The 26,557-nt window shown below is 43.2% G+C and overlaps 1 protein-coding gene across 6 annotated transcripts in view; it reads right to left on the minus strand.

Moving 5' to 3' along the window:
- Positions 1-7,763: 7,763 nt before the first annotated feature.
- LOC129810620 (nuclear factor 1 C-type-like) overlaps positions 7,764-26,557 on the minus strand; it is a 124,253-nt gene continuing 105,459 nt past the window's right edge. For all 6 annotated transcript variants that reach the window (XM_055861317.1, XM_055861315.1, XM_055861313.1 and 3 more), the window contains exon 11: positions 7,764-17,313. In XM_055861317.1, coding sequence (XP_055717292.1) covers positions 17,293-17,313 — 21 coding nt within the window. In that variant the 3' untranslated portion in view covers positions 7,764-17,292. The remainder of the gene's footprint in view (positions 17,314-26,557) is intronic.

Genomic DNA, 26,557 nt, shown 5'->3' on the forward strand with positions numbered 1-26,557 from the left:
TGTTGAATTTGCGATTTCCAACTTGTTGTGTGATGTTTATGTCCAATGGCCGATGAGCACCGATACATTTTATCTATAATTTCTCATCATTATTTATTTTCATATGACAAGGATTAAAAAGGATTTTCCAGTAGATTGTCGATTTGATTTTGAAATCAGTCCAATCAAAGCTATTGTAGATATAACGTGATTTGACGTCATTTTATCTGTGGCCAATGACCTTGAGCCTTCTTGGATGGACACTTCTAATGTAGCTCTATGGCAGCACCCAAGGGCCTTGAATTTTTTAGCTCTACCCTTAGATTTGGCGGTGACGTAGTGTCCCCATGAGTGGCAGAACACTGAGCCAATCACGGGGCAACTAGAGAACATTACCAACCCTTACGCTCCATATTTTCCTCTGGCTGCCCCACCACCACAGAAAGCACTGAGCTAGGCTGAAACACCTGCATTTTGGAGCTGCCTTACTCAAGAAAGCAGAAAAGAGACTGTGTTTGTATGCAGCTTTATTAACTCAATGATAATTTTTCACATTGTTTGTAAACTGATATGTGACATGTATAAAAAAAAATATTACTACTTTTTTGGGGGGGGGGGTAAAAATGTGGGGCTCAAAACCCCACCTGCACTGAATGATGGGTCGCCACAGTATACAAGGTTTGTCTATTTTGAAATTTGGTTACTATGATGACATAAACATCTCCAATCCAAAATTAAATCTAGAATCGTCTTCCTATTTCGCAACAAAGCATCCTTCACTCATGCTGCCAAACATACCCTCGTAAAACTGACCATCCTACCGATCCTCGACTTCGGCGATGTCATTTACAAAATAGCCTCCAACACTCTACTCAACAAATTGGATGCAGTTTACCACAGTGCCATCCGTTGTGTCACCAAAGCCCCATATACTACCCACCACTGCGACCTGTACGCTCTCGTTGGCTGGCCCTCGCTTCATACTCATCGCCAAACCCACTGGCTCCAGGTCATCTACAAGTCTCTGCTAGGTAAAGCCCCGCCTTATCTCAGCTCACTGGTCACCATAGCAGCACCCACCCGTAGCACGCTCTCCAGCAGGTATATCTCACTGGTCACCCCCAAGCCAATTCTTCCTTTGGCCACCTCTCCTTCCAGTTATCTGTTGCCAATGACTGGAACGAACTGTAAAAATCACTAAAGCTGGAGACTCTTATCTCCCTCACTAGCTTTACGCACCAGCTGTCAGGGCAGCTCACAGATCACTGCACCTGTACATAGCTCATCTGTACATAGCCCATCCAATCTACCTCATTCCCATACTGTATTTATTTATTTATCTTGCTCCTTTGCACCCCAGTATCTCTACTTGCACATTCATCTTCTGCACATTCTACCATTCCAGTGTTTGATTGCTATATTGTAATTATCTCGCCACCATGGCCTATTTATTGCCTTACCTCTCTTATCCTACCTCATTTGCACATGCTGTATATATTGATTGTATGTTTGTTTATTCCATGTGTAGCTCTGTGTTGTTGTATGTGTCGAACTGCTTTGCTTTATCTTGGCCAGGTCGCAGTTGCAAATGAGAACTTGTTCTTAACTGGCCTACCTGGTTAAATAAAGGTGAAAAAAATATATAATAATAATTAAAAAATAATAATAATTCTGTGGTTGAAATTTCACCCTCAAAACAACAGTTTACATTGACTTTTTTATCCAATGTATTTTACACGTAGATTCCACAATACATGGACAAATTATGTTGAAGCAACGTTGAGTCAACCAGTTTGTACCCAGTGGGTATCTACGTATGGGTGAATTTCAACATACACTGCTCAAAAAAATAAAGGGAACACTTAAACAACACAATGTAACTCCAAGTCAATCACACTTCTGTGAAATCAAACTGTCCACTTAGGAAGCAACACTGATTGACAATAAATTTCACATGCTGTTGTGCAAATGGAATAGACAAAAGGTGGAAATTATAGGCAATTAGCAAGACACCCCCCAAAACAGGAGTGATTCTGCAGGTGGTGACCACAGACCACTTCTCAGTTCCTATGCTTCCTGGCTGATGTTTTGGTCACTTTTGAATGCTGGCGGTGCTCTCACTCTAGTGGTAGCATGAGACGGAGTCTACAACCCACACAAGTGGCTCAGGTAGTGCAGTTCATCCAGGATGGCATATCAATGCGAACTGTGGCAAAAAGGTTTGCTGTGTCTGTCAGCGTAGTGTCCAGAGCATGCAGGCGCTACCAGGAGACAGGCCAGTACATCAGGAGACGTGGAGGAGGCCGTAGGAGGGCAACAACCCAGCAGCAGGACCGGTACCTCCGCCTTAGTGCAAGGAGGTGCACTGCCAGAGCCCTGCAAAATGACCTCCAGCAGGCCACAAATGTGCATGTGTCAGCATATGGTCTCACAAGGGGTCTGAGGATCTCATCTCGGTACCTAATGGCAGTCAGGCTACCTCTGGCGAGCACATGGAGGGCTGTGCGGCCCCACAAAGAAATGCCACCCCACACCATGACTGACCCATCGCCAAACCGGTCATGCTGGAGGATGTTGCAGGCAGCAGAACGTTCTCCACGGCTTCTCCAGACTCTGTCACGTCTGTCACATGTGCTCATGTGCTCAGTGTGAACCTGCTTTCATCTGTGAAGAGCACAGGGCGCCAGTGGCGAATTTGTCAATCTTGGTGTTCTCTGGCAAATGCGAAACGTCCTGCACGGTGTTGGGCTGTAAGCACAACCCCCACCTGTGGACGTCGGGCCCTCATACCACCCTCATGGAGTCTGTTTCTGACCGTTTGAGCAGACACATGCACATTTGTGGCCTGCTGGAGGTCATTTTGCAGGGCTCTGGCAGTGCACCTCATTGCACTAAGGCGGAGGTACCGGTCCTGCTGCTGGGTTGTTGCCCTCCTACGTCCTCCTCCACGTCTCCTGATGTACTGGCCTGTCTCCTGGTAGCGCCTGCATGCTCTGGACACTACGCTGACAGACACAGCAAACCTTTTTGCCACAGTTCGCATTGATGTGCCATCCTGGATGAACTGCACTACCTGAGCCACTTGTGTGGGTTGTAGACTCCGTCTCATGCTACTACTAGAGTGAGAGCACCGCCAGCATTCAAAAGTGACCAAAACATCAGCCAGGAAGCATAGGAACTGAGAAGTGGTCTGTGGTCACCACCTGCAGAATCACTCCTGATTTGGGGGGTGCCTTGCTAATTGCCTATAATTTCCACCTTTTGTCTATTCCATTTGCACAACAGCATGTGAAATTTATTGTCAATCAGTGTTGCTTCCTAAGTGGACAGTTTGATGTCACAGAAGTGTGATTGACTTCGAGTTACATTGTGTTGTTTAAGTGTTCCCTTTATTTTTTTGAGCAGTGTAGTAAACACTCTGCTTTGACCTCTGAAGCAATGAAATAATGACTATCATGAAGCATTTTACAATCCTGAAAAGCTCAATCTAGAGCTATACACTGAACTAGCAGATATGTATACACTGACATGCAACTGCATGCATGCTTTCAACCTTCTAAAAACCTCCGGTACTTTTATAGGTCTCCTAACAATGCTGTCAGGGTCATGTGCATCACAAAGGACTCTGGGACAAGGGGACACATTTCAAAGGAGTCCTCACAACTCTTTTGCATGCTCTGCCAGAGTCTTGTTAACAAGCAAGGGTCACTTTTTAATGCATGCTATTCCTCCAGCAGCCTCCATATAATTTAGTGACCTAATTGCTATCATATAGCAGAGAGGAGAGTCTCAGGGGAATACTGGCCTTTGTTTGGACATCTGGAAGGAGTTGACGCAGTGTTTTTACAAGGCGTTCACATCACATACTGTAAATTGACTTATTAAATTCATAAGCATAGACAAGCAGATTAGAGCAAGGGGGAAGAAAATGACCTTTTCATTATAGTTGACAGTCACACAAAACACAAACCACTGTAATTAAAAGAGCCACTAAATAACCTGGTCCAGCTCCAAGCATGGACCTTCTTGAATGGGGTTTTCTGAACAATATAATATATATTCTGTACATTATGTACATTGGAAGTAGGAAGTTTCTACTCCCTTTGCATGGTCACATTTTGTTGCCTATTTTTCAAGCAGATTTAGTGTAAATCAGAACTGTGATTAGGCCACTCAATACCATTCTCCAGTTACTCCAACCAGTGACTATCAAGACGGGACTTATCTTTGGTTGATCTGGCTGTTGCTCCTACACAATTTCCTTTTGCAGTGCATCAAATACCCCTTTTTTAAATTTGACATTTTTACAATGTGTGGAAATTTCACGTTTTATACTGCATCGCTCAACTGCGGCATCAACTTCATATTTCCTGGCAGTAGTTGGTGCTTTTGTGGTCTTTGTTTAATCTGGAGCCAGAAGAGCAACACACTCTTCATCCCCTCATATTTAGAATCAGAGGAGCAGTTTTGTCATCCTATCCTGAGAAGGAGACATATAAGCTTTTAGTCTCTTTGTGTATAAAAGAGACTCATACTGTAGACGGCCTCACTTGTTGCAGCAAGCAGTCACTTGACAAAAGGAAAAACGTGGAATGGAATAATCTCTCTATGTATTCCAATCCTAATATAAACCTCTGTAGTTTTCATTTTGGACCCTTCCTGAAGCACTGACCCCGTATCTGCCCCAAGCAGAGACATAAAATTCTCCCATCACATTGACACCAGGAAATGCTATTTCACTCAAAGGCTATATTTGTATGATTACTAGGATCAACAGCAAAGAAGCAGCGAGTTCACCCAGGGATTTCTCTGTAAAATCTACAGTATAGTGATAATTGAAGTCATAACAGTTAAGAAGCCAAAAACAATTGCAGCAGAGAAGCACCAGGCTGCTGTGTAAATACTTGGTGATCAGGCCGATGTGATGTTTTTTTCCCTCTATCTTTCAGATGGGATGTTAGACGGGTGTCCTGACTTTCTGTGGTCACTAAAGATCCCATGGCACTTATTGTAAGAGTAGGCGTGTTAACCCCGGTGTCCTGGCTAAATTCCCCATCTGGCCCTCATACCATCATGGCCACCTAATCATCCCCAGCTTCCAATTGTCTCATTCATCCCCCCTACCTCCCCTGTAACTATTCCCCAGGTCGTTGCTGTAAATGAGAATGTGTTTTCAGTCAATTTACCTGGTAGAATAAAAAAACTAAAGACTGTCTTAGTAGCAGGCCCTACGCAGCAGTGTCATTAAAATGTTACTTTGTAAGTAATTGTTTTTATGAATCGGTCTTCAATTCTCTCTCATCTATATGCAGCGTGGGGCCTTTGCAAAAACAACTGACTTGGTCTCCGAGGTATTTGTTTTCTTTGGATCTGTGGACGGTGTAATTTCAGTATGAAACAGCTACAGCTCATGGCTCTGTCTGTAGGGGAGTCGCCCCATTAGTCATTCATTCAATGGCTTTGTTTCATAACCCTGCTCACACTTGGCGCCACTTCTGTTCTCTGAGCTGTTCTATTCCGGTTCTCTTATTTTATTGTCTCCCGCATTGATATCTGGAGCAGAGGAAAGATTGCTCGAGCCATTACTTACTATGTTTCCATAAGGACATTGTACTTATATTTCTTAAAGCCCCTGTCCTAAATTGCACTCTACATTCTTAAATATCTTTCAAGTAATCCGACTCAGGGTAAGTTAAAATGAGTTAGTGGGGTACAAACTTCCCCCTGTGCACACTGGTTGAATCAACGTTGTTTCCATGTCATTTCAATGAAATGACATTGAACCAACGTGGAACAGACGTTAAATTGACGTCTGTGCCCAGTGGGATCCCCTTATGTTTATTTCATTTTGGTCTTTCTGTGGTGTGTATGCAACTTATGTGATGCCCCTTCAACTAAAGCGTTTCTGCACTCACTCACCCTTCCACAAATGTGTTGCTGGTATTTTTTTATTGTGAATCATTAAAATCTAATAAAATTTGACTTCCTTTCCAAAACTGAAATTGTGTTTTTCCAAGCTTGGTTCCAACAAACTTATATTGAGGGTAATGGCTTGTGGAATGATTAGAGTCAGGTGCGTCAAATCCTGCAGCCAAGTCTAACTGAAAACATACCTTAAACCGCAAGTGTTCAGCTTTCCTTTTTATTCTTCTAGAATTATAGTTCATTGTCTGCTCTGCTGGCCTCCTGAGGTAAGTGCTGTAGAAGTTGCCAGTGATTTACATGCTATTGTTAGTATATTTTTCCAAGGACAGAGATGGGCCAATGCTTTATTCTCTTTAGTTTATGTAGGTAAAACAACACAAAGAGATGGAGCACTGCTAATCTGTGTATTCTACAGCAATGGTGTGGGGTTTCACTTAGCCCCCATCACCAAACTAAGCATAACTAAACTGTATGCCTGCTAACATCTTTACATGGAACCATTTCAAAGCAGCCAGTGTACAATTCCGGCCAAGGTAAAACCATCAAACTGCCACAACGTTGAGATTCATAAAAAGTCTAGTAGCTGTGATAAGTGACCATACTGATGTAGGATCTTAATTTGAGCCAGTTTGCTACAGCGGGAAAATAATCCCGCAGTAACAGGAAATGTGAATTATTTTGTGGATTATAATTAATGGAGATGTTTTGTAGGGGTTGATACATTTTTCATTAGGGCAAATCAAGTGTGACATTTTAAAGTGAAATTTTAAAACTTTAGACGCCTTTTAAAATCTTTGATACACTACAGGTTTGCATTTCCTGCAGTGCAGGACATTTTTCAGCAACAAAGGAGTGATTAAATGAAGATCCTACATCTAAACATTACAGGAGATTGCATACTTTAAAATGTACTATGACAATATTCTCTGGGAAATTGCAAGGCAAATAAAGGTATAATAAGTGACTAATAAGTAATTGATTTTAAGTAGAAATCAGATTTTAAACTATTTTGGATAAATTAACAGTTGATGACTGAGGAAAAACACTGAAAGGTCAGCTAATAAACTTTTCACTCAAATGCAAAATGTTCCCCTGGTTTTGCCTACAGACTGTGTATGCTTATGCATGCAGTATGTGCATTTGGCAGTTACCATTTAATGCATCATTACGTTTCCAAATGAGACATTTACCGTCCAAGAAATGACAGTATTTCCTCTCTGTGTCCAAAACGTTCCAGGAGGTGTGGGGGTTATGAGAGGCCAGGGCCAGAGGTGCTATAATTAGCCTATCTTTAGGTCTGGGTAGTGTCTGCTCTGTCAGCCAACCGGCCCTGGCCTCATCTGGGCTTCCCAACCTCAAGGCCAGAGATCACAGGCACATCACTGACTCCCTGGAGTTCACTGGCTTCTATCAGAACTCTGTTCACAGTATCTTCAATTCCATACAGCCAGACGGCCCCACAGGTCTTCTTCCACTCCCGACCTCCAGCCCGGGAAAGCCTTCCAAAATGCATTCCTTCCAAGGCAAATGCTTTTGTTGGTTCAAGGACAAGTTTTTATAGCAGAGAATAGATATTGAGGAAGAGCAGACAATTTCAATTGAGGACTCATCAAAATGAATGAGATTTCACATTCAACAGTTGAGGAAAACTGCTGCTTCAAATTAGTCACTTATTAGTTATTCCTCATTGTCAAAATGAATAACATTGCAATTACCCTCAATGATGATATATTGTCAAGATCACTAGAATTAAACGAACAGATATCAAATCAGAACGTTAAAAGAATTACAAGGCAGACATTACTGAACATGTAATTGATATGAACAATGAAAATATAAAGATGACAAGGACATATCACTGAGTTGTAGCATAGCTTGTTTATTATTTTTTATACTTTTTTTGCATAGGGAAACATACTCACTTCCAGTAATGTATTTGCTAACAGCGATGGCTAAATACAATGTTATAATGAAATATTGTCAAAGCTGTAAATTTCTCCCACACCAGTTCAAAAACACATGGCAACTTTAGTTTTCCTGTATGAGAGTCATTTCAAATAATTAGCAGAAAAGTTTTATTACCGACTTTTGCTGATACTTTTGTACTAAAAGTTTCAAAAAGGAAAATAAAATCACAAGCAGTTCAAAGTGATCTGTGTGCGCTATGAAGCCGTTTCCTGTTCTATTCTACCGGATGTGTCAGAACTAAATGTCCACATGCTCTTTCCTGGTGTGCAGTGTGTATGTCTGTGCAGCAAGCAAGCGATTAATGAATAACTACTATGGTAATATTTGTAAAGAATAATGAGGAAAAACAAAAAACCTTAAAATGTAACACTGCATTAGAATGTTCTCTGAGAATCATCTTGATCTCTTTCCTCCTCCACCCAACCAACTTCATCACACTGAGAAAACAGCATGCTTAAAGATGGAATCAACATACATGTCCAAAACAAGATGAAAGTAATAGAATTGCCAAGAAAGGTTTGGCGCGCCAAGCAGTTGAAGATCATGTGAGGAATTTAATTTTTGTAAAAAGAGCCCTCATTAAAATGTCGCCTTGTTCTTTCCTCTATTGTGTGGGTGGGGCTTCCTGGTCCTGACGTCAGTGAATCTGTGATTATCAATAACATTAACAGATCTTCATAACTGCACTTGTTTTGTATGGCTTTTCACCTCCATAGCCAAAGGCCATTGGCCAGTGGGTGCCCTTCACCTTGTAGTACTGTAGGACCTCATTGTGACAGTTTGTGTGGAAAGCTATGAGCAGAGGCCAATGTGAGAGTGGGGCTCAGGCACCAAACAGAGTCCCACACAAAGTCAGAATGACCCCCAGCAGCTTAGAGTACAAAGACTATGTACATCAGAGCTTGAAAAGGGCAATGGCCACAAATAAATGAAATTAGCAGTAAAATGACAGGCACTGCTTGTTTAAATCATTTTTGGTATTCAGTATTCACATCTATGTAAGTTAGCTTTTTTACCTGCTGGTTTGTTGAAAGTAAAATATATAGACCAAACTTAAAAACAGTTACCTTTATCCACTGGGTGAACATAAGCACATTTCACCGCAAAAACTATGTTGTGACACATCTGAGAGTTGTGGCCTGGTCTCCATTATTCTGTGCTCCATGTCTCTTCATACAAGAGGATTATGGAGACTGTTTACTACTCGTCTCCTCATTTGCAATTTTTTAGTTTGCATTAAAAAAAACTCCACTAACTGATCATTAAATCATTGCGTTGATCTGGACTTCCCATCTACTGATCCCCCAAAACTCTCACAAGCATACAAGTCTGGTCATTCTACACTTTGGACTGGTGTACTGCTAGGTATTTTGGCTCTCTGAAGAAATAATCTTGACACTTGAATGGGAATTGTGACCATTTTAATCCAGTCCCGATTCTAATTGTAGGTAAATAAATATCTGCATGAGTCTGGACAGTGACTGTTGAGTTACTACGAACTTATGAAGGAATATCAATAGGTATCAGATTCCCAGGTCTTTACCCTGTCAGGGTACACCAGCCCTTAATTGCATAGGGAGAATTCAGAGTTCCTGCCCGAAATAGTTGCACAGACTATAAATGACATATTTCTAATCTATATACTGTACCAATTGCATAAAGATAAACTAGATCCGTTGAAAAACCGTGAAGGAAAATCATAGGCCAATATAGTAAATCAACTTTTTTCATATTCTAATCTTCAACGTTGTGTTGCCACCATGTGTAAAGACTTCTCTTTTCATAAACTCATACTGATCAATACTCGTTGCAGTGCGGCTGCAGCATGAGCTACCACACACACCTTCCACACCCTCACATCATATCAGTAGCAAGTCCCTGGGTGGAGCAGAGCAGTGCGTCCTTGAGTAAAACTAGAGTAACATTCACAACAACGCAGCGCTGCTGAAGAAAGGCACTCGGAGCAGTGTGGGGCCTCACACCTGCACTACCAGACGAATGTGCGTCATCTGCACACATGCCTTTCCTGACCAAACCCTCAGACAAAATCACACACAAACACACTGTGACCACACTTCGTATGGACTGCAGCAAAACTAGTACGACTGGCAGCCCTGCCGTTGTTTGTCTAGGACTGATTCAAATATCTTTACAAGGCCGAATCCCACAAACCAATTCAACATCTTCAATGGAGGTCTAAAAATGTACCACCCGGGTGGACGTTCAAATGATGTACTCAGTGAGTTCTCTAATGATAAACAATAAAAGGGGCAAAATATGGTGAATAATATTCTTAGCTTGTTACAAGCAGCTGTTTTCTCAATTTATCTTGCTCTGTCTCTCTTACACACACACACACACAATTCCTACATCTCAAAGGTTAAGCTTGAGAAATATTTTCAGAGAAGCACACATTGAGAAGTTTCCTTGAACATCAATACCAGGTTATTTAGTGCAACCTTCCAAATAGAAGGAAGGTGTTTGAGATCTTGAAGCTTGCACAGCAACAGTTAAAATTAAAATAAGTGCAGAACTGCTAGATGACTTATGGAAAAAATTAAAAATAAATGGCAATGGAATTTGCATATCCCCTTGAGGCTTACTGAAGCTTTTGGCTCTGTTTAAAATGACAACAAGTGATGCTGAAATTACTGGAGTCCAAGTTTCAGGGTTAATAAAACCAAATACAGGTACCTTGTTTAAAAAGGCATGCAGCATTGGTGGTGAGCTCATACCAACCATAGCAGAACCCTAAGAAGGAATTCTTATATTTTGTGGCTTGGCCACAAGCTTATAACAACTAAATCTAAACACAAACATGTACTTTCTTATACAAAAAAAAAAAAAAAATGGTATGTACATTTAGCCTATTTCATTCTCATTGATATACTGTAAGCATTTATACACAGGATAATGTGTCCAAAATGTAACAATCCTACAATAATCACAATGATAATAATCACTACAAAAATATTAGTAAGGGTTTTGAAATATAATAAGATAATGTTTTACATGCATCAGTATCGAATGCATATTAATGTCTTTCAGAGTAAGTTCAACCATCACCTGTGGCCACTTTAAAAAGTGTTGGGGGGTGGGGGGGAACACCTGCTCTGAAAACAAAAGTCTATGTCGCTGTCATAATAATATAATGTATAGCCGAGTTTAGTTACAAAAAGCGAATGAAAAAAGAAGACGGTGTGCTGAAGGACCACTGTGCTGGCTAGACTACCGTGGCGTCAGACCCCTGTCCCTATGTGTCCCAGTCAGACCCAGGCTGGAGGGTAAACTGGACTGGAGAGGTGAGTGTGGAGCAGTGCAAATCTTCACAGAACATGTCATGAGACTCCAGCGTCTGCTGTTACTGTACAGTTAGAACCAGAGGGGAACTTTACATGGGATTCTTTCTCTATTTCCATGAATTGTGTGTTTAAAACATCCAAATGTAGTTTTTTGAAAAGCCTAATAAGTCGACATACAGTAAGCTTGAGCATTCTCCAGCGCTACCAAACATGAGCACTTTGGCACCCTCAGTACTACAGCAGTAATTGGACTCCATGCTGAAATCTAGGAGGCGAATGTGATGACTTGATTATGGGCCTTGTGTTCCAACTAGTCCACTGACTGTACTGTGTGTATGGTTAACACGTCAGTTGGCCTTGTCCTCCTTCGATACATGACAGACCCCAGGGACATAACCCACACCGTGGGAGTTCTTTGATCAGGAGCAGACGCTTGCCTCACCACATGTCCTGTTTAACAAATATAAATTAGCTTGCTGAATGACGGCAGCATTTTGTTTAGCTTGAGGATCGTATGGATTTGATGGAATGCCTTTGCTACAGCACGCCACTTCAACCTGGGACTGTGAACCGGGACACATAAACCGTCATCGCCAAGATCTTAAGAAGGGCATGCAAACCAGTGTTTCCCAACTCCAGTCCTCGAGTACTCCCAACAGTACACATTTTTGTTGTGGTCCCTGACTAACCTGATTCAACTCATTGAGGGCTTGATGATTAGTTGATAAGTTGAATCAGGGGTGCTTCTCCGGGGATGCAACAAAGATATGTATTGTTGGAGCTGCTGGAGTTAGGAAACACTGATGTAAACAATACTTCTTGTTCTGCCATTTTACTTGAATTCTCAATAGCTACCAGCATTGCAATATCTATTGCAGAAACAATACTGTACACTACATAACAAACTTTCACATGGCCTTTTCTGACCCTGCTGAAAAAAATACACAATATCCTCTCATTCAATATACTCCCATTACACTACGCAGTAAGAAATTATCAATTATAATCTACCCTCTAATAAAAAAACTAATGTCTTGGCATCTTTCAGTAATTTGAACAGCTATTAACAGATTTTCTGTTGTTTTCATTCTCTATACCATGATTCTGACTAGGTCAGTCTATACTTCTGAAGGGCTAATATTCAAAACAACATAAGGTGGATTTGTAGATTCCACACAATGGACCTAAATGTGGAGAACCTAAAAATGTAACTACACACTAAACATGAAAATAATAATCTACACATGGTACATAAAGCTTAACATTCTATTGTAGCCAGTGCTATGAAACCTTCAATAGTTTTTTTTTTTTTTTTTTTTTTTTTTTTTACAGATTTTTGATCAGTTAATTTCAATAACATCCAGGTATTGTGCATATTCCCAGTGAAATAATTTGACCCCTTAACCCGATGGAAAATGCAATGCGATGCAAAAATGTAACTCTAAATCACAAGGTATAAAATTGAGGAGGGGAATTTATCATGTCATTATTGCATCTCACTGCACTAGTTTATTGTGTCACACATTTCTACTCTCCTCCGACAATTCCATCTAGTAGTGCTAAAATACCCCATCCTTTTCTCTCTCTTTTGTTTTCAGTCTTCTGAAGTGAAATCCACATCTAGTGTTTTTGAATACACCTAATACACTCTCTCTCTTTGCTATCGGCCGATTTATTTATGTGCAATCTGAGAACCAGCAAAGTACTGTGGTAGGTGAGGCTATCTAGCCACACACTCACACGATCTCAATCCCTTTCTCTCTCATACACCCATGAAACACACAAACAAAAACAAAGATGTGAAGCACTGTGCCCTGCTCATCACTGACACGACATAATAAGACAGTTAGCATTCCATGTAAAGAATTTGTCTCGGAAGCTTCAGCTTTATCCTTAAACAATTCCAAATTAGTAATTTCCCTTGTTTTAGCATATGGATACAGATTCATCATTTTTTAGATGTTCCTGTTTGAAAAGCTATTAAAGTGCTTGGATTTGCCTATCTGCGTATAGGAGACTCGCAGGTTGTAATGTAACAAAATAGTGGGACAAAATGTACCCCATATTCAGTTCTGGTCATTTGGTGCCAAAAATTGTCTGCAGGGGCAGAAGTTGCCATGGTGCTGGGGGAAATGTGAGCCCATCTCAGTGCTTTACAGCTCTGTTCCGTGCTAGGAGCCTGATCACCTACAACACATCCCTCACAGCTCTCTACCCTGACCTCCATCTTGAATTGGAGTACTTGGACATTTCCTCTAATTCTTGCAGCACATTCTTTATCATTGAAGAAGAGCTTTAAAAAGGGGGCAAAATACAACTTAAGCAAACGCTGAGCAGAGGAAGCGAGAATTGCATATTTCACATATTACACCAAGCTGGAAGACATAATGAAAGGGAAAGCAACAAGAGTCAATAAAAACGAAGAAATTAACAAGATTCAATTGTAGCAAGGTTTCCATGTGATGGAACGACAAATACTACTGTATAATAACCACAGAAAGGGAAAATGGTGAAAATACCCCCTCTCGATAATCGCAATCTGTCACTACTTTAATCTACTACTGTATTCATCTAAACTGGATAATGACAAGCAATCAAACATGCAGCAATGTTTTTTGTCATTTTTGCAGTGTTACCGGTTATACCAAAAAGAGAAATTAATTTACATAATTTGTATCATGTATTATTGTTCTTAACTAAAGGCAAGGCACATAATGTGTTATATAAAATATCGTGCAAAATAGAAGTTAACAATAGGGAATAAAAATCCAAACAAATAGGTAAAAAGGTAAGAACCCATCAGTATTATTTGCTCTCTGTTCCAAAGATTAGAGGGAAGAGCTATGGGGGGCAGCTTCAGAAGGGTAGTAAGAGTTTCTGCCATGCACCCATGTCAGCATTATGGTGGTCAATAGAGCTAGTATCTCATTATTTTCTTTTGAAAGCACCATGCATGAATATATATCAGTATAATTTCATATGAGCACCTTTAAAACAAGTCATTGTAGGTATTCTGTTTTTAAATAACAGATGTGAATTGGAACACTCACAGCAAATTTGATGTTTTCCCTTGCAAAGCCGTATTTAAAGGTTAGCTTTTCGTAACCAGCGTGTATGGACATTATTTCCTAGAAGTGTATCTGTCTTAATGAGCCATATCTGCATCTGTGTTCTCTCTCTCCACTGAACAAAAATATAAATGCAACATGCAACAATTTCAATTTTTTTACTGAGTTACAGTTCATATAAGGAAATCAGTCAATTGAAATTAATTAATTAGGTCCTAATCTATGGATTCCACATGATTAGGAATACAGATATGCATCTGTTGCTCACAGATACCTTAAAATAAATGGGCCTCAGAAACTTGTCACAGTATTTCTGTGCACTCAAATTGCCATAGTTAAAATGCAATTGTGTTCGTTGTCTGTAGCCTATGCCTGCCCATACCATAACCCCACCGCCACCATGGGGCACTCAATTCACAACGTTGACATCAGCAAACCACTTGCCCACATGATGCCATAAACGTGGTCTGCGGTCAAGGCCGGTTGGACGTACTGCCAAATTCTCTAAAACAATGTTGGAGGTGGCTTATGGTAGAGAAATGAACATTCAATTCTCTGGCAACAGCTGTGGTGGACATTCCTGCAGTCAGCATGCCAATTGCACGCTCCCTCAACTTCAGACATCTGTGGCATTGTGTTGTGTAATACAACTACATTTTAAAGTGTCCTTTTATTGTCCCCAGCACAAGGTGCACCTGTGTAATGATGATGCTGTTTAATCAGCTTCTTGATATGCCACACCTGTCAGGTGGATGGATTATCTTTGCAAAGGAGAAATGCTCACTAACAGGAATGTAAACACATTTCTGCACAAAATTTGAGAGAAATAAGCTCTTTGTGCGTATTGTACATTTCTGGGATCTTTTATTTCAGCTCATAAACACTTTACATGTTGCGTTTACATTTATGTTCAGTGTGTGTGTGTGTATATAGCTTTGATATGTTGGTTTAATTATGTCAATGCTGATAGCAGGGTTTTATACTTGTATTTTCTTAGCTTGTCCCCAGCAGACAACCAATGAGAAGCCTGCTCAGAAAAACACATGGAAGGTGCATTTGGCTGGCGACAGGTTAGGGCTGTGAGCTCTCCATAACTTCTCCCCCTCTGTGCATCACATCTCTCTCTCCCACCACATCTGTTGCCTGTCTAGAGCTCATTAATGTTTGCAGTACTTCAAACAAACCAAAACAATAATAAAAAGAAATGTAGAAAGAACTCTTGCTATGTCTTAGGCACTTTTCATGGCTGTATATATAGTTTGGGCTTGGTTGAGGAGTCTTAAGCCCTGATGTTTTCAATTTATAAATATGTATCTGCATTCATCCCAACACATGCTGCAACAAAGTCTGTTGTCACAAACATTGCATTAGCAATTGAGACAAGGACAAATCCTGTAAAGAACGTTCTGAACAAATAGACTGGTGATGGACACTGCTGGTCAGTCAGTTGCCCGTCATCAATGAGCCAGAATCATGCCATGTGCACACATGGATACATGCAGTGCCGTTGGCCTAGCAACCATTAGGTCTGGGGTCGGTGGTGGCACAATCAATGGGTACCTTTACAGACACGCTTCTAATGATCAAATCATTCACATTCTTCTCGACTCATCCAAAGTATGTCATCTGCTTTAAAAAAAGATTCATAAATTGCTTTTGTTTTCGATTATATAAAGACAGCATGAGTAAGATAATAAAAGTGTGACTTAGATACACAGAATGTAGAAAGAGATCCAAAAGGGTGCGATTACCTAAACCTGTCAGGATTCCCTGTACCTCAACATACACAAGGAAACGTCCTCTAGATGAGTATAGAATATCTGAAACACAATAGGGCTGGATTGTTCTGATCCTAATCGATAGCTCAAGAAAGTCAACACTCATAACTCTTGTACCCTGCTACCAAAGCAACACAACATAGTAGTTTCTACAACATAATCTTAAAACCTACCTCTGACTTGCAACATTTCATATGATTAGGCCAAGGGATAGCTGCTAAAAAGGAAACATTTACATTTTAGTAGTGCAATGCCTGTAATGTCCAATGCAATTTAAACTAAATACACAAAAAAGAAAAACTCTCCCCTCTACTGTCTCAATAGTGACATTACTATTTTTGTACTCCCTTTGTCACTATGCAGAATAAACCCCTGTTATCTACATTAATACAAACGTTATGCAATATTAACTAAAGAGTGGGGCAAGGATAGGAAGAGGAGGTTTCATTATGTTTGAATCGTATGCAAACACAAACAAATGTCTAAACAAACAGACAACAGTTGACAGGCACAAAAGGGCGTCTCAGTTATTGTGAAAACTAACACACCTGTTACAGTACCTGTCTTTTTACGATGCTCTCTACTGCTCTAAAGACTGATCCTTTTGATTGTGTGTGCATATCACTGTGCCTCATAGAAGACACTTTTAAACATGACAAATGGGCTGTGTTAAATGAAATCTTAAAAATACCCCACTCTTTAAACAAAGTAACTGACACAGATACAGGATTGTCAATAAAACTGGATGAAAAGTAGACTTTTCGTGGGTAAAGGGAGGTTATTGACCATGCGTGACCAGCCTCCCCTAACTACTTTCAAAGAGTTGTTTTTTACCGTCTCCGAAGAAGTGTGTAAAAGTATAATGACTAGATCTGGATTCTTCTCTTTCTTGTTGATTGAGAAAATAAAGGATACTTATTTTGCATATATGAGGAAGCAGCACCTGTAGCAGAGGGGTGTTGAAGAGGAGGGGCACTATCCTGGAGGCAGGGGGGAGGTTCATGGGGTCATGTCTTTGCCCCACCGTTCATTTTGGCTGCACAAACTTTTTCTCTTTCTTTCCTTGGCGTTGCTCTCTCGGCCTCTGTCTTGCATTCCAAAAAGGTGTGTTGAAGCATCTTTTATGTTGATATACATAAATATATATGCACATATATATTTATATATATACACTTTCCCTCTTGCATCTCATTTGCAATTTTCTAAATTCCACAAAAAGTGTTGAATCACAAATCCATGTGTCCCTGCCCCTTTCACTTATCCTTGTGTTGTTTAGTTCCCCAGGTACCAGGACTGAAAGAAAGAAAGAAAAGTCACTTTACACATGAATTGCAGAAATTGCAGAAATATTATTATCATCTCTCCTGCTACCAGTCACTTTATCCTAATCCCTGACTACATGTACATATCTAGCTCAATACTCCAATATCCCTGACTACATGTACATATCTAGCACAATACTCCAGTATCCCTGACTACATGTACATATCTAGCTCAATACTCCAGTATCCCTGACTACATGTACATATCTAGCACAATACTCCAGTATCCCTGACTACATGTACATATATAGCACAATACTCCAGTATCCCTGACTACATGTACATATCTAGCACAATACTACAGTATCCCTGACTTCATGTACATATCTAGCTCAATACTCCAGTATCCCTGCACATTATACATTTGGTACTGGCACTGACCCTATATATACAGTGGGGCAAAAAAGTATTTAGTCAGCCACCAATTGTGCAAGTTCTCCCACTTAAAAAGATGAGAGAGGCCTGTAATTTTCATCATAGGTACACTTCAACTATGACAGACAAAATGAGAAAAAAAATTCCAGAAAATCACATTGTAGGATTTTTAATGAATTTATTCGCAAATTATGGTGGAAAATAAGTATTTGGTCACCTACAAACAAGCAAGATTTCTGGCTCTCACAGACCTGTAACTTCTTCTTTAAGAGGCTCCTCTGTCCTCCACTCGTTACCTGTATTAATGGCACCTGTTTGAACTTGTTATCAGTGTAAAAGACACCTGTCCACAACCTCAAACAGTCACACTCCAAACTCCACTATGGCCAAGACCAAAGAGCTGTCAAAGGACACCAGAAACAAAATTGTAGACCTGCACCAGGCTGGGAAGACTGAATCTGCAATAGGTAAGCAGCTTGGTTTGAAGAAATCAACTGTGGGAGCAATTATTAGGAAATGGAAGACATACAAGACCACTGATAATCTCCCTCGATCTGGGGCTCCACGCAAGATCTCACCCCGTGGGGTCAAAATTATCACAAAAACGGTGAGCAAAAATCCCAGAACCACACGGGGGGACCTAGTGAATGACCTGCAGAGAGCTAGGACCAAAGTAACAAAGCCTACCATCAGTAACACACTACGCCGCCAGGGACTCAAATCCTGCAGTGCCAGACGTGTCCCCCTGCTTAAGCCAGTACATGTCCAGGCCCGTCTGAAGTTTGCTAGAGAGCATTTGGATGATCCAGAAGAAGATTGGAAGAATGTCATATGGTCAGATGAAACCAAAATAGAACTTTTTGGTAAAAACTCAACTCGTCGTGTTTGGAGGACAAAGAATGCAGAGTTGCATCCAAAGAATACCATACCTACTGTGAAGCATGGGGGTGGAAACATCATGCTTTGGGGCTGTTTTTCTGCAAAGGGACCAGGACGACTGATCCGTGTAAAGGAAAGAATGAATGGGGCCATGTATCGTGAGATTTTGAGTGAAAACCTCCTTCCATCAGCAAGGGCATTGAAGATGAAACGTGGCTGGGTCTTTCAGCATGACAATGATCCCAAACACACCGCCCGGGCAACGAAGGAGTGGCTTCGTAAGAAGCATTTCAAGGTCCTGGAGTGGCCTAGCCAGTCTCCAGATCTCAACCCCATAGAAAATCTTTGGAGGGAGTTGAAAGTCCGTGTTGCCCAGCAACAGCTCCAAAACATCACTGCTCTAGAGGAATGCATGGAGGAATGGGCCAAAATACCAGCAACAGTATGTGAAAACCTTGTGAAGACTTACAGAAAACGTTTGACCTCTGTCATTGCCAACAAAGGTGTATATAACAAAGTATTGAGATAAACTTTTGTTATTGACCAAATACTTATTTTCCACCATAATTTGCAAATAAATTCATAAAAAATCCTACAATGTGATTTTCTGGATTTTTTCTCTCTCGTTTTTTCTGACATAGTTGAAGTGTACCTATGATGAAAATTACAGGCCTCTCTCATCTTTTTTAAGTGGGAGAACTTGCACAATTGGTGGCTGACTAAATACCTTTTTGCCCCACTGTAGCTCCTTTATTTCTTATTTCTCGTGTTCATATATATATATTATTATTATTAGTTATAGTACTTCGATAATGAATACTGTACTGTTGGGTAGGGCGTGCAAGTAATTCACTGTACTTGTGTATGCGACAAATAAAACTTGAAGTGCATAAATACAATAAAAGTATGTTTTGCTTTAACAATTGCCATTAAGAGGTTTCGTAGTACATATCCGTGTGTTGCATATGACTTGTATAATTGCACAGCTGTGTGTGAAAGTAAGTGGGTGCCCGCATGTCAGTGTTGTTCTGGGCCTACAGTACAGTATGCGATGTGAAGAGCAGTGATTGGGGATAATGCATGACCAGGGGTAGCACTGTGGCCAACTCCAGACACAGTGCTTTACTTTCACAGTGTTCTACAATCAGTGTCTTCTCCACTAATGGGCCCCAAACACTTAACTCTGGTCAGGACGACCAACCAAATAGAGCAATTCAAAATAATATGGAGTAAAAGAGCAGCTACGGCGAGAGATCTCAGCAGGATTCCACCCAAACCTTTTAAAAAACAGAATGAGACGTTGGCTTTCTCCTGCAGACCACTGAAGTCTTTTTAAAACTTGACAGGGCTGAATAAAGAAATCACATAGAGAACTCGGCCCCCACCTCAACATTTTCCACGAGGTTTATGTCATTTTAACAGCCCTTAAACAGACGTCTTTAACTACACCCAATTGTATTGATTTAATAAAGTTAAAAAAGGAAACATCTAGCCTATTCCTTGTTACTGCTCAGAGTAAAATACCATGTGGTCCATGGCCCCAGCCTCTAACTCCTGCCTGCCCACCAGGCGCACGCACACACACACACACGCACACGCACAAACACACCCTGCTAGTATGCTTATACCATCAATGTAGTGGCGCTTCATCATTCACAGATGCACAAATTTGTACTTACTTAGCACTGTATGCTGTGGGAATGGGGAGTGAGCTATGGACAGACTCTTGGAAAAACGTTGAAATGGGGTTTGGAAACAAACTGCTGAGCAGGGTCGGGAGAAACCAAGCCAAAGCCACATTAAAGAGGCAGTATTGTAATTCAGAGGGGTTGCCTGGCTCATTGGAAAGACCACAATGGAGGTTGCCAGTCAAAGCAGGGGGCGATGAGGGTCTGTGCCAGGGGTGAACTCAGGAGGGCCCCTTGCTTGTTGAGTCTATGGGGATAGAGCCTACTGTAATGACTGGGGCTGGTGTCTTCACCGTGTGCAAAGGCTAAATGCACATACTGTAGGCTACAGGCGCCATACCTTAGCCATTGAAAGACAATTTACTGCAGCCCCTCGTCAAATTCATAACATTCAACACAGTCCCCTGAGTCTTCTACTACTGGCATAATTGAATCAACAAATACATGTGTTTCTTGAGTTCTGGATCTCATCTATGCAATAGATTAAAATGACCGCATGCCAATCCAGTATTTTGGAAACGCTTTTTTGTTGTTGGGATAAATATACAATCTACACCCACTCTCAAGCCAGTCATGATTCAATACATTTTGAGTTTATGTTATAGAAACACAATACTTGCCTCAGTGGAGGCTCGTAATTTACATTCTGAGTTTCCCCCTCTCATTTGGGCATTTCTGTGGCAACCTCCTGGGTCTCTCTCTTTACAAATCTGCATAAGCTTTACCAGACCCCTCTGCATTGGACTCCGACTCCTTCCTTAAAACAGAACATCTCTCTCTTTACATGTTGAGCAATACAATGTAACTGATGAATGTGCTTTCTAAAGGCCCAGCTAAAGGTGAAACCTTCATGTGAGTCGGTCAATAGCAGCAGCCCTAGCCTGGAGTCACAGAGAGCCCACGTTACTGTCAGGGGAGCTGGAGAAAACATCCAGCTGTGTCCAACTCCTCTGCACACTTAGAAGGAAAGACACATCTGCAATGGGAGCGATGTGGACTTGGAGCAGTGAGAATGGAAACTGTTTCAATATGCAGTAGTACTGGACCTACAATCCAACTAAGTAACATACAGGCCAAACCAAAACACAACACACTCACGACTAAATTAAAGTGTGAGGCTACAGTACATAAACAAAATAAATCCCTCAATTATTCAAGGACAACTGTTGTAACAATTCATGTGATGATTATGAATGAACTTTGAACAACAATGAAGGGAGGGAACACTGAGCCACCAGTGAAACAGTAGTTCACTCTGTCCTCTTGGGGAAAACCTCCCTCCCCCACTACTCCTTTCTTTACTACCGATACAACTGGAAAATACATTCATCCATATGAATGATGAATCTCAACAGTGTAACATGGTAATGAGTATGCCTACTAACGTAAAAATAAATGAAGTTGATCGCATCTTAAAGTTAAGTCCTTTAAGTCCCTTAAAATGTTATGATTTGATGGTGAATTACACGTAAATAAGAATTAGGTTTAGAGAAAGGAGCAGGTTAAAAATGCTGGAAATAAAAAAAGATAGTGTCACGCCCTGGCCTTATTATTCTTTGTTTTCTTTATTATTTTAGTTAGGTCAGGGTGTGACATGGGTAATGTTTATGTTTTGTTGGTTTTGGGTGTTTATTTGGTAAAGGGGTTATGGGGTGTAGTAGATGGTTTTGTGTTGAGTGTATATGTCTAGCGTTGTCTATGTTGGTTAGTTATCTAGGAGAGTCTATGGTTACCTGAATGAGTTCCCAATTAGAGACAGCTGATTTCGGTTGTCTCTGATTGGGAGCCTTATTTAGGGTAGCCATAGGCTCTCATTGGTTGTGGGTAATTGTCTATGTAAAACGTTTGTAGCCTGTATGTATGTGCACAACGTTTGTAGCTTCACGGTCGTTTTGTTGTTTTGTTAAAGTGTTTTGTGTCGTGTTCATCTTCGTGTTGTTAAATAAAAGAAGATGGCTTATTTTCCAACTGCTGCATTTTGGTCCGTCAATCCGCCACACGATCGTGACAGAATTACCCACCATAGGACCAAGCGGCATGGAAGGCGGCAACAGGACCTACCCACAAAGGATTTCTGGACATGGGAGGAGATACTGGATGGTAAGGGGCCGTGGGATCAACCTGGAGAATATCGCCTCCCTCGTGAAGAGCTGGAGGCAGCGAAAGCCGAGAGGAGGCGATATGAGGAGGCAGCACGGAGACAAGGCTGGAAGCCCGTGAGTACAACCCAAAAATTTCTTGGGGGGGGCCTTAAAGGGAGTGTGGCGAAGTCAGGTAGGAAACCTGCGCCTACTCCCTGTACTTACCGTGGAGAGCGAGAGTACGGGCAGACACCGTGTTACGCAGTAGAGCGCACGGTGTCTCCTGTACGCGTGCATAGCCCGGTTCGGTACATTTCAGCTCCACGTATCGGCCGGGCTAGACTGAGCGTTGAGCCATATGTCATGAAGCCCACTGAGCCGTCCGCCAGACAGGAGCCGCTAGAGCCGCCAGCCAGACAGGAGCCGCTAGAGCCGTCCGTCAGACAGGATCTGCCAGAGCCGCCAACCAGACAGGATCTGCCAGAGCCGCCAACCAGACAGGATCTGCCAGAGCCGCCAACCAGACAGGATCTGCCAGAGCCGCCAACCAGACAGGATCTGCCAGATCAGTCAGCCAGCCATGAGCAGCCAGATCCGTCAGCTAGCCATGAGCAGCCAGATCCGCCAGCTAGCCATGAGCAGCCAGATCCGTCAGCTAGCCATGAGCAGCCAGATCCGTCAGCTAGCCATGAGCAGCCAGATCCGTCAGCTAGCCATGAGCAGCCAGATCCGTTAGCTAGCCATGAGCAGCCAGATCCGTTAGCTAGCCATGAGCAGCCAGATCCGTCAGCTAGCCATGAGCAGCCAGATCCGTCAGCTAGCCATGAGCAGCCAGATCCGTCAGCCAGCCATGAGCAGCCAGATCCGTCAGCCAGCCATGAGCAGCCAGATCCGTCAGCCAGCCATGAGCAGCCAGATCAGTTAGCCAGCCATGAGCAGCCAGATCCGTTAGCCAGCCATGAGCAGCCAGATCTGTCAGCCAGCCATGGGCCGTCCCTCAGTCCGGAGCTGCAGTCCCTCAGTCCGGAGCTGCAGTCCCTCAGTCCGGAGCTGCCATTCCTCAGTCCGGAGCTGCCCCTTACCCTGGAGCTGCCCCTTACCCTGGTGCTGCCCCTTACCCTGGTGCTGCCCCTTACCCTGGTGCTGCCCCTTATCCTGGTACTGCCCCTGACCCTGGTACTGCCCCTTACCCTGGTACTGGTCCTTAGTCCGGAGCTGTCCCTTAGTCCGGAACTCCCCCTTAATGCAATGGGGTTAATGTGGAGGGGGGTCGTTTGGAGGAAGCCTAGGAGGTGGTTAGGTACTGTGGTGACGTGGGGACTACGACCAGAGCCGGAGCCGCCACCGTGGAGGGGAGCCCACCCAGACCCTCCCCTAGACTGTGTATGGTGCGCCCGGAGTTCGCGCCTCAAGGGGGGGGGTTATGTCACGCCCTGGCCTTATTATTCTTTGTTTTCTTTATTATTTTAGTTAGGTCAGGGTGTGACATGGGTAATGTTTATGTTTTGTTGGTTTTGGGTGTTTATTTGGTAAAGGGGTTATGGGGTGTAGTAGATGGTTTTGTGTTGAGTGTATATGTCTAGCGTTGTCTATGTTGGTTAGTTATCTAGGAGAGTCTATGGTTACCTGAATGAGTTCCCAATTAGAGACAGCTGATTTCGGTTGTCTCTGATTGGGAGCCTTATTTAGGGTAGCCATAGGCTCTCATTGGTTGTGGGTAATTGTCTATGTAAAACGTTTGTAGCCTGTATGTATGTGCACAACGTTTGTAGCTTCACGGTCGTTTTGTTGTTTTGTTAAAGTGTTTTGTGTCGTGTTCATCTTCGTGTTGTTAAATAAAAGAAGATGGCTTATTTTCCAACTGCTGCATTTTGGTCCGTCAATCCGCCACACGATCGTGACAGAATTACCCACCATAGGACCAAGCGGCATGGAAGGCGGCAACAGGACCTACCCACAAAGGATTTCTGGACATGGGAGGAGATACTGGATGGTAAGGGGCCGTGGGATCAACCTGGAGAATATCGCCTCCCTCGTGAAGAGCTGGAGGCAGCGAAAGCCGAGAGGAGGCGATATGAGGAGGCAGCACGGAGACAAGGCTGGAAGCCCGTGAGTACAACCCAAAAATTTCTTGGGGGGGGCCTTAAAGGGAGTGTGGCGAAGTCAGGTAGGAAACCTGCGCCTACTCCCTGTACTTACCGTGGAGAGCGAGAGTACGGGCAGACACCGTGTTACGCAGTAGAGCGCACGGTGTCTCCTGTACGCGTGCATAGCCCGGTTCGGTACATTTCAGCTCCACGTATCGGCCGGGCTAGACTGAGCGTTGAGCCATATGTCATGAAGCCCACTGAGCCGTCCGCCAGACAGGAGCCGCTAGAGCCGCCAGCCAGACAGGAGCCGCTAGAGCCGTCCGTCAGACAGGATCTGCCAGAGCCGCCAACCAGACAGGATCTGCCAGAGCCGCCAACCAGACAGGATCTGCCAGAGCCGCCAACCAGACAGGAGCAGCCAGATCAGTCAGCCAGCCATGAGCAGCCAGATCCGTCAGCTAGCCATGAGCAGCCAGATCCGTCAGCTAGCCATGAGCAGCCAGATCCGTCAGCTAGCCATGAGCAGCCAGATCCGTCAGCTAGCCATGAGCAGCCAGATCCGTCAGCTAGCCATGAGCAGCCAGATCCGTCAGCTAGCCATGAGCAGCCAGATCCGTTAGCTAGCCATGAGCAGCCAGATCCGTTAGCTAGCCATGAGCAGCCAGATCCGTCAGCTAGCCATGAGCAGCCAGATCCGTCAGCTAGCCATGAGCAGCCAGATCCGTCAGCCAGCCATGAGCAGCCAGATCCGTCAGCCAGCCATGAGCAGCCAGATCCGTCAGCCAGCCATGAGCAGCCAGATCCGTCAGCCAGCCATGAGCAGCCAGATCAGTTAGCCAGCCATGAGCAGCCAGATCCGTTAGCCAGCCATGAGCAGCCAGATCTGTCAGCCAGCCATGGGCCGTCCCTCAGTCCGGAGCTGCAGTCCCTCAGTCCGGAGCTGCCGTTCCTCAGTCCGGAGCTGCCATTCCTCAGTCCGGAGCTGCCCCTTACCCTGGAGCTGCCCCTTACCCTGGTGCTGCCCCTTACCCTGGTGCTGCCCCTTACCCTGGTGCTGCCCCTTACCCTGGTACTGCCCCTTATCCTGGTACTGCCCCTGACCCTGGTACTGCCCCTTACCCTGGTACTGGTCCTTAGTCCGGAGCTGTCCCTTAGTCCGGAACTCCCCCTTAATGCAATGGGGTTAATGTGGAGGGGGGTCGTTTGGAGGAAGCCTAGGAGGTGGTTAGGTACTGTGGTGACGTGGGGACTACGACCAGAGCCGGAGCCGCCACCGTGGAGGGGAGCCCACCCAGACCCTCCCCTAGACTGTGTATGGTGCGCCCGGAGTTCGCGCCTCAAGGGGGGGGGGTTATGTCACGCCCTGGCCTTATTATTCTTTGTTTTCTTTATTATTTTAGTTAGGTCAGGGTGTGACATGGGTAATGTTTATGTTTTGTTGGTTTTGGGTGTTTATTTGGTAAAGGGGTTATGGGGTGTAGTAGATGGTTTTGTGTTGAGTGTATATGTCTAGCGTTGTCTATGTTGGTTAGTTATCTAGGAGAGTCTATGGTTACCTGAATGAATTCCCAATTAGAGACAGCTGATTTCGGTTGTCTCTGATTGGGAGCCTTATTTAGGGTAGCCATAGGCTCTCATTGGTTGTGGGTAATTGTCTATGTAAAACGTTTGTAGCCTGTATGTATGTGCACAACGTTTGTAGCTTCACGGTCGTTTTGTTGTTTTGTTAAAGTGTTTTGTGTCGTGTTCATCTTCGTGTTGTTAAATAAAAGAAGATGGCTTATTTTCCAACTGCTGCATTTTGGTCCGTCAATCCGCCACACGATCGTGACAGAATTACCCACCATAGGACCAAGCGGCATGGAAGGCGGCAACAGGACCTACCCACAAAGGATTTCTGGACATGGGAGGAGATACTGGATGGTAAGGGGCCGTGGGATCAACCTGGAGAATATCGCCTCCCTCGTGAAGAGCTGGAGGCAGCGAAAGCCGAGAGGAGGCGATATGAGGAGGCAGCACGGAGACAAGGCTGGAAGCCCGTGAGTACAACCCAAAAATTTCTTGGGGGGGGCCTTAAAGGGAGTGTGGCGAAGTCAGGTAGG

The sequence above is a fragment of the Salvelinus fontinalis genome, chromosome 14 (genome assembly GCF_029448725.1).
Source record: "Salvelinus fontinalis isolate EN_2023a chromosome 14, ASM2944872v1, whole genome shotgun sequence".
NCBI classification, from domain to species: Eukaryota; Metazoa; Chordata; class Actinopteri; order Salmoniformes; family Salmonidae; genus Salvelinus; species Salvelinus fontinalis.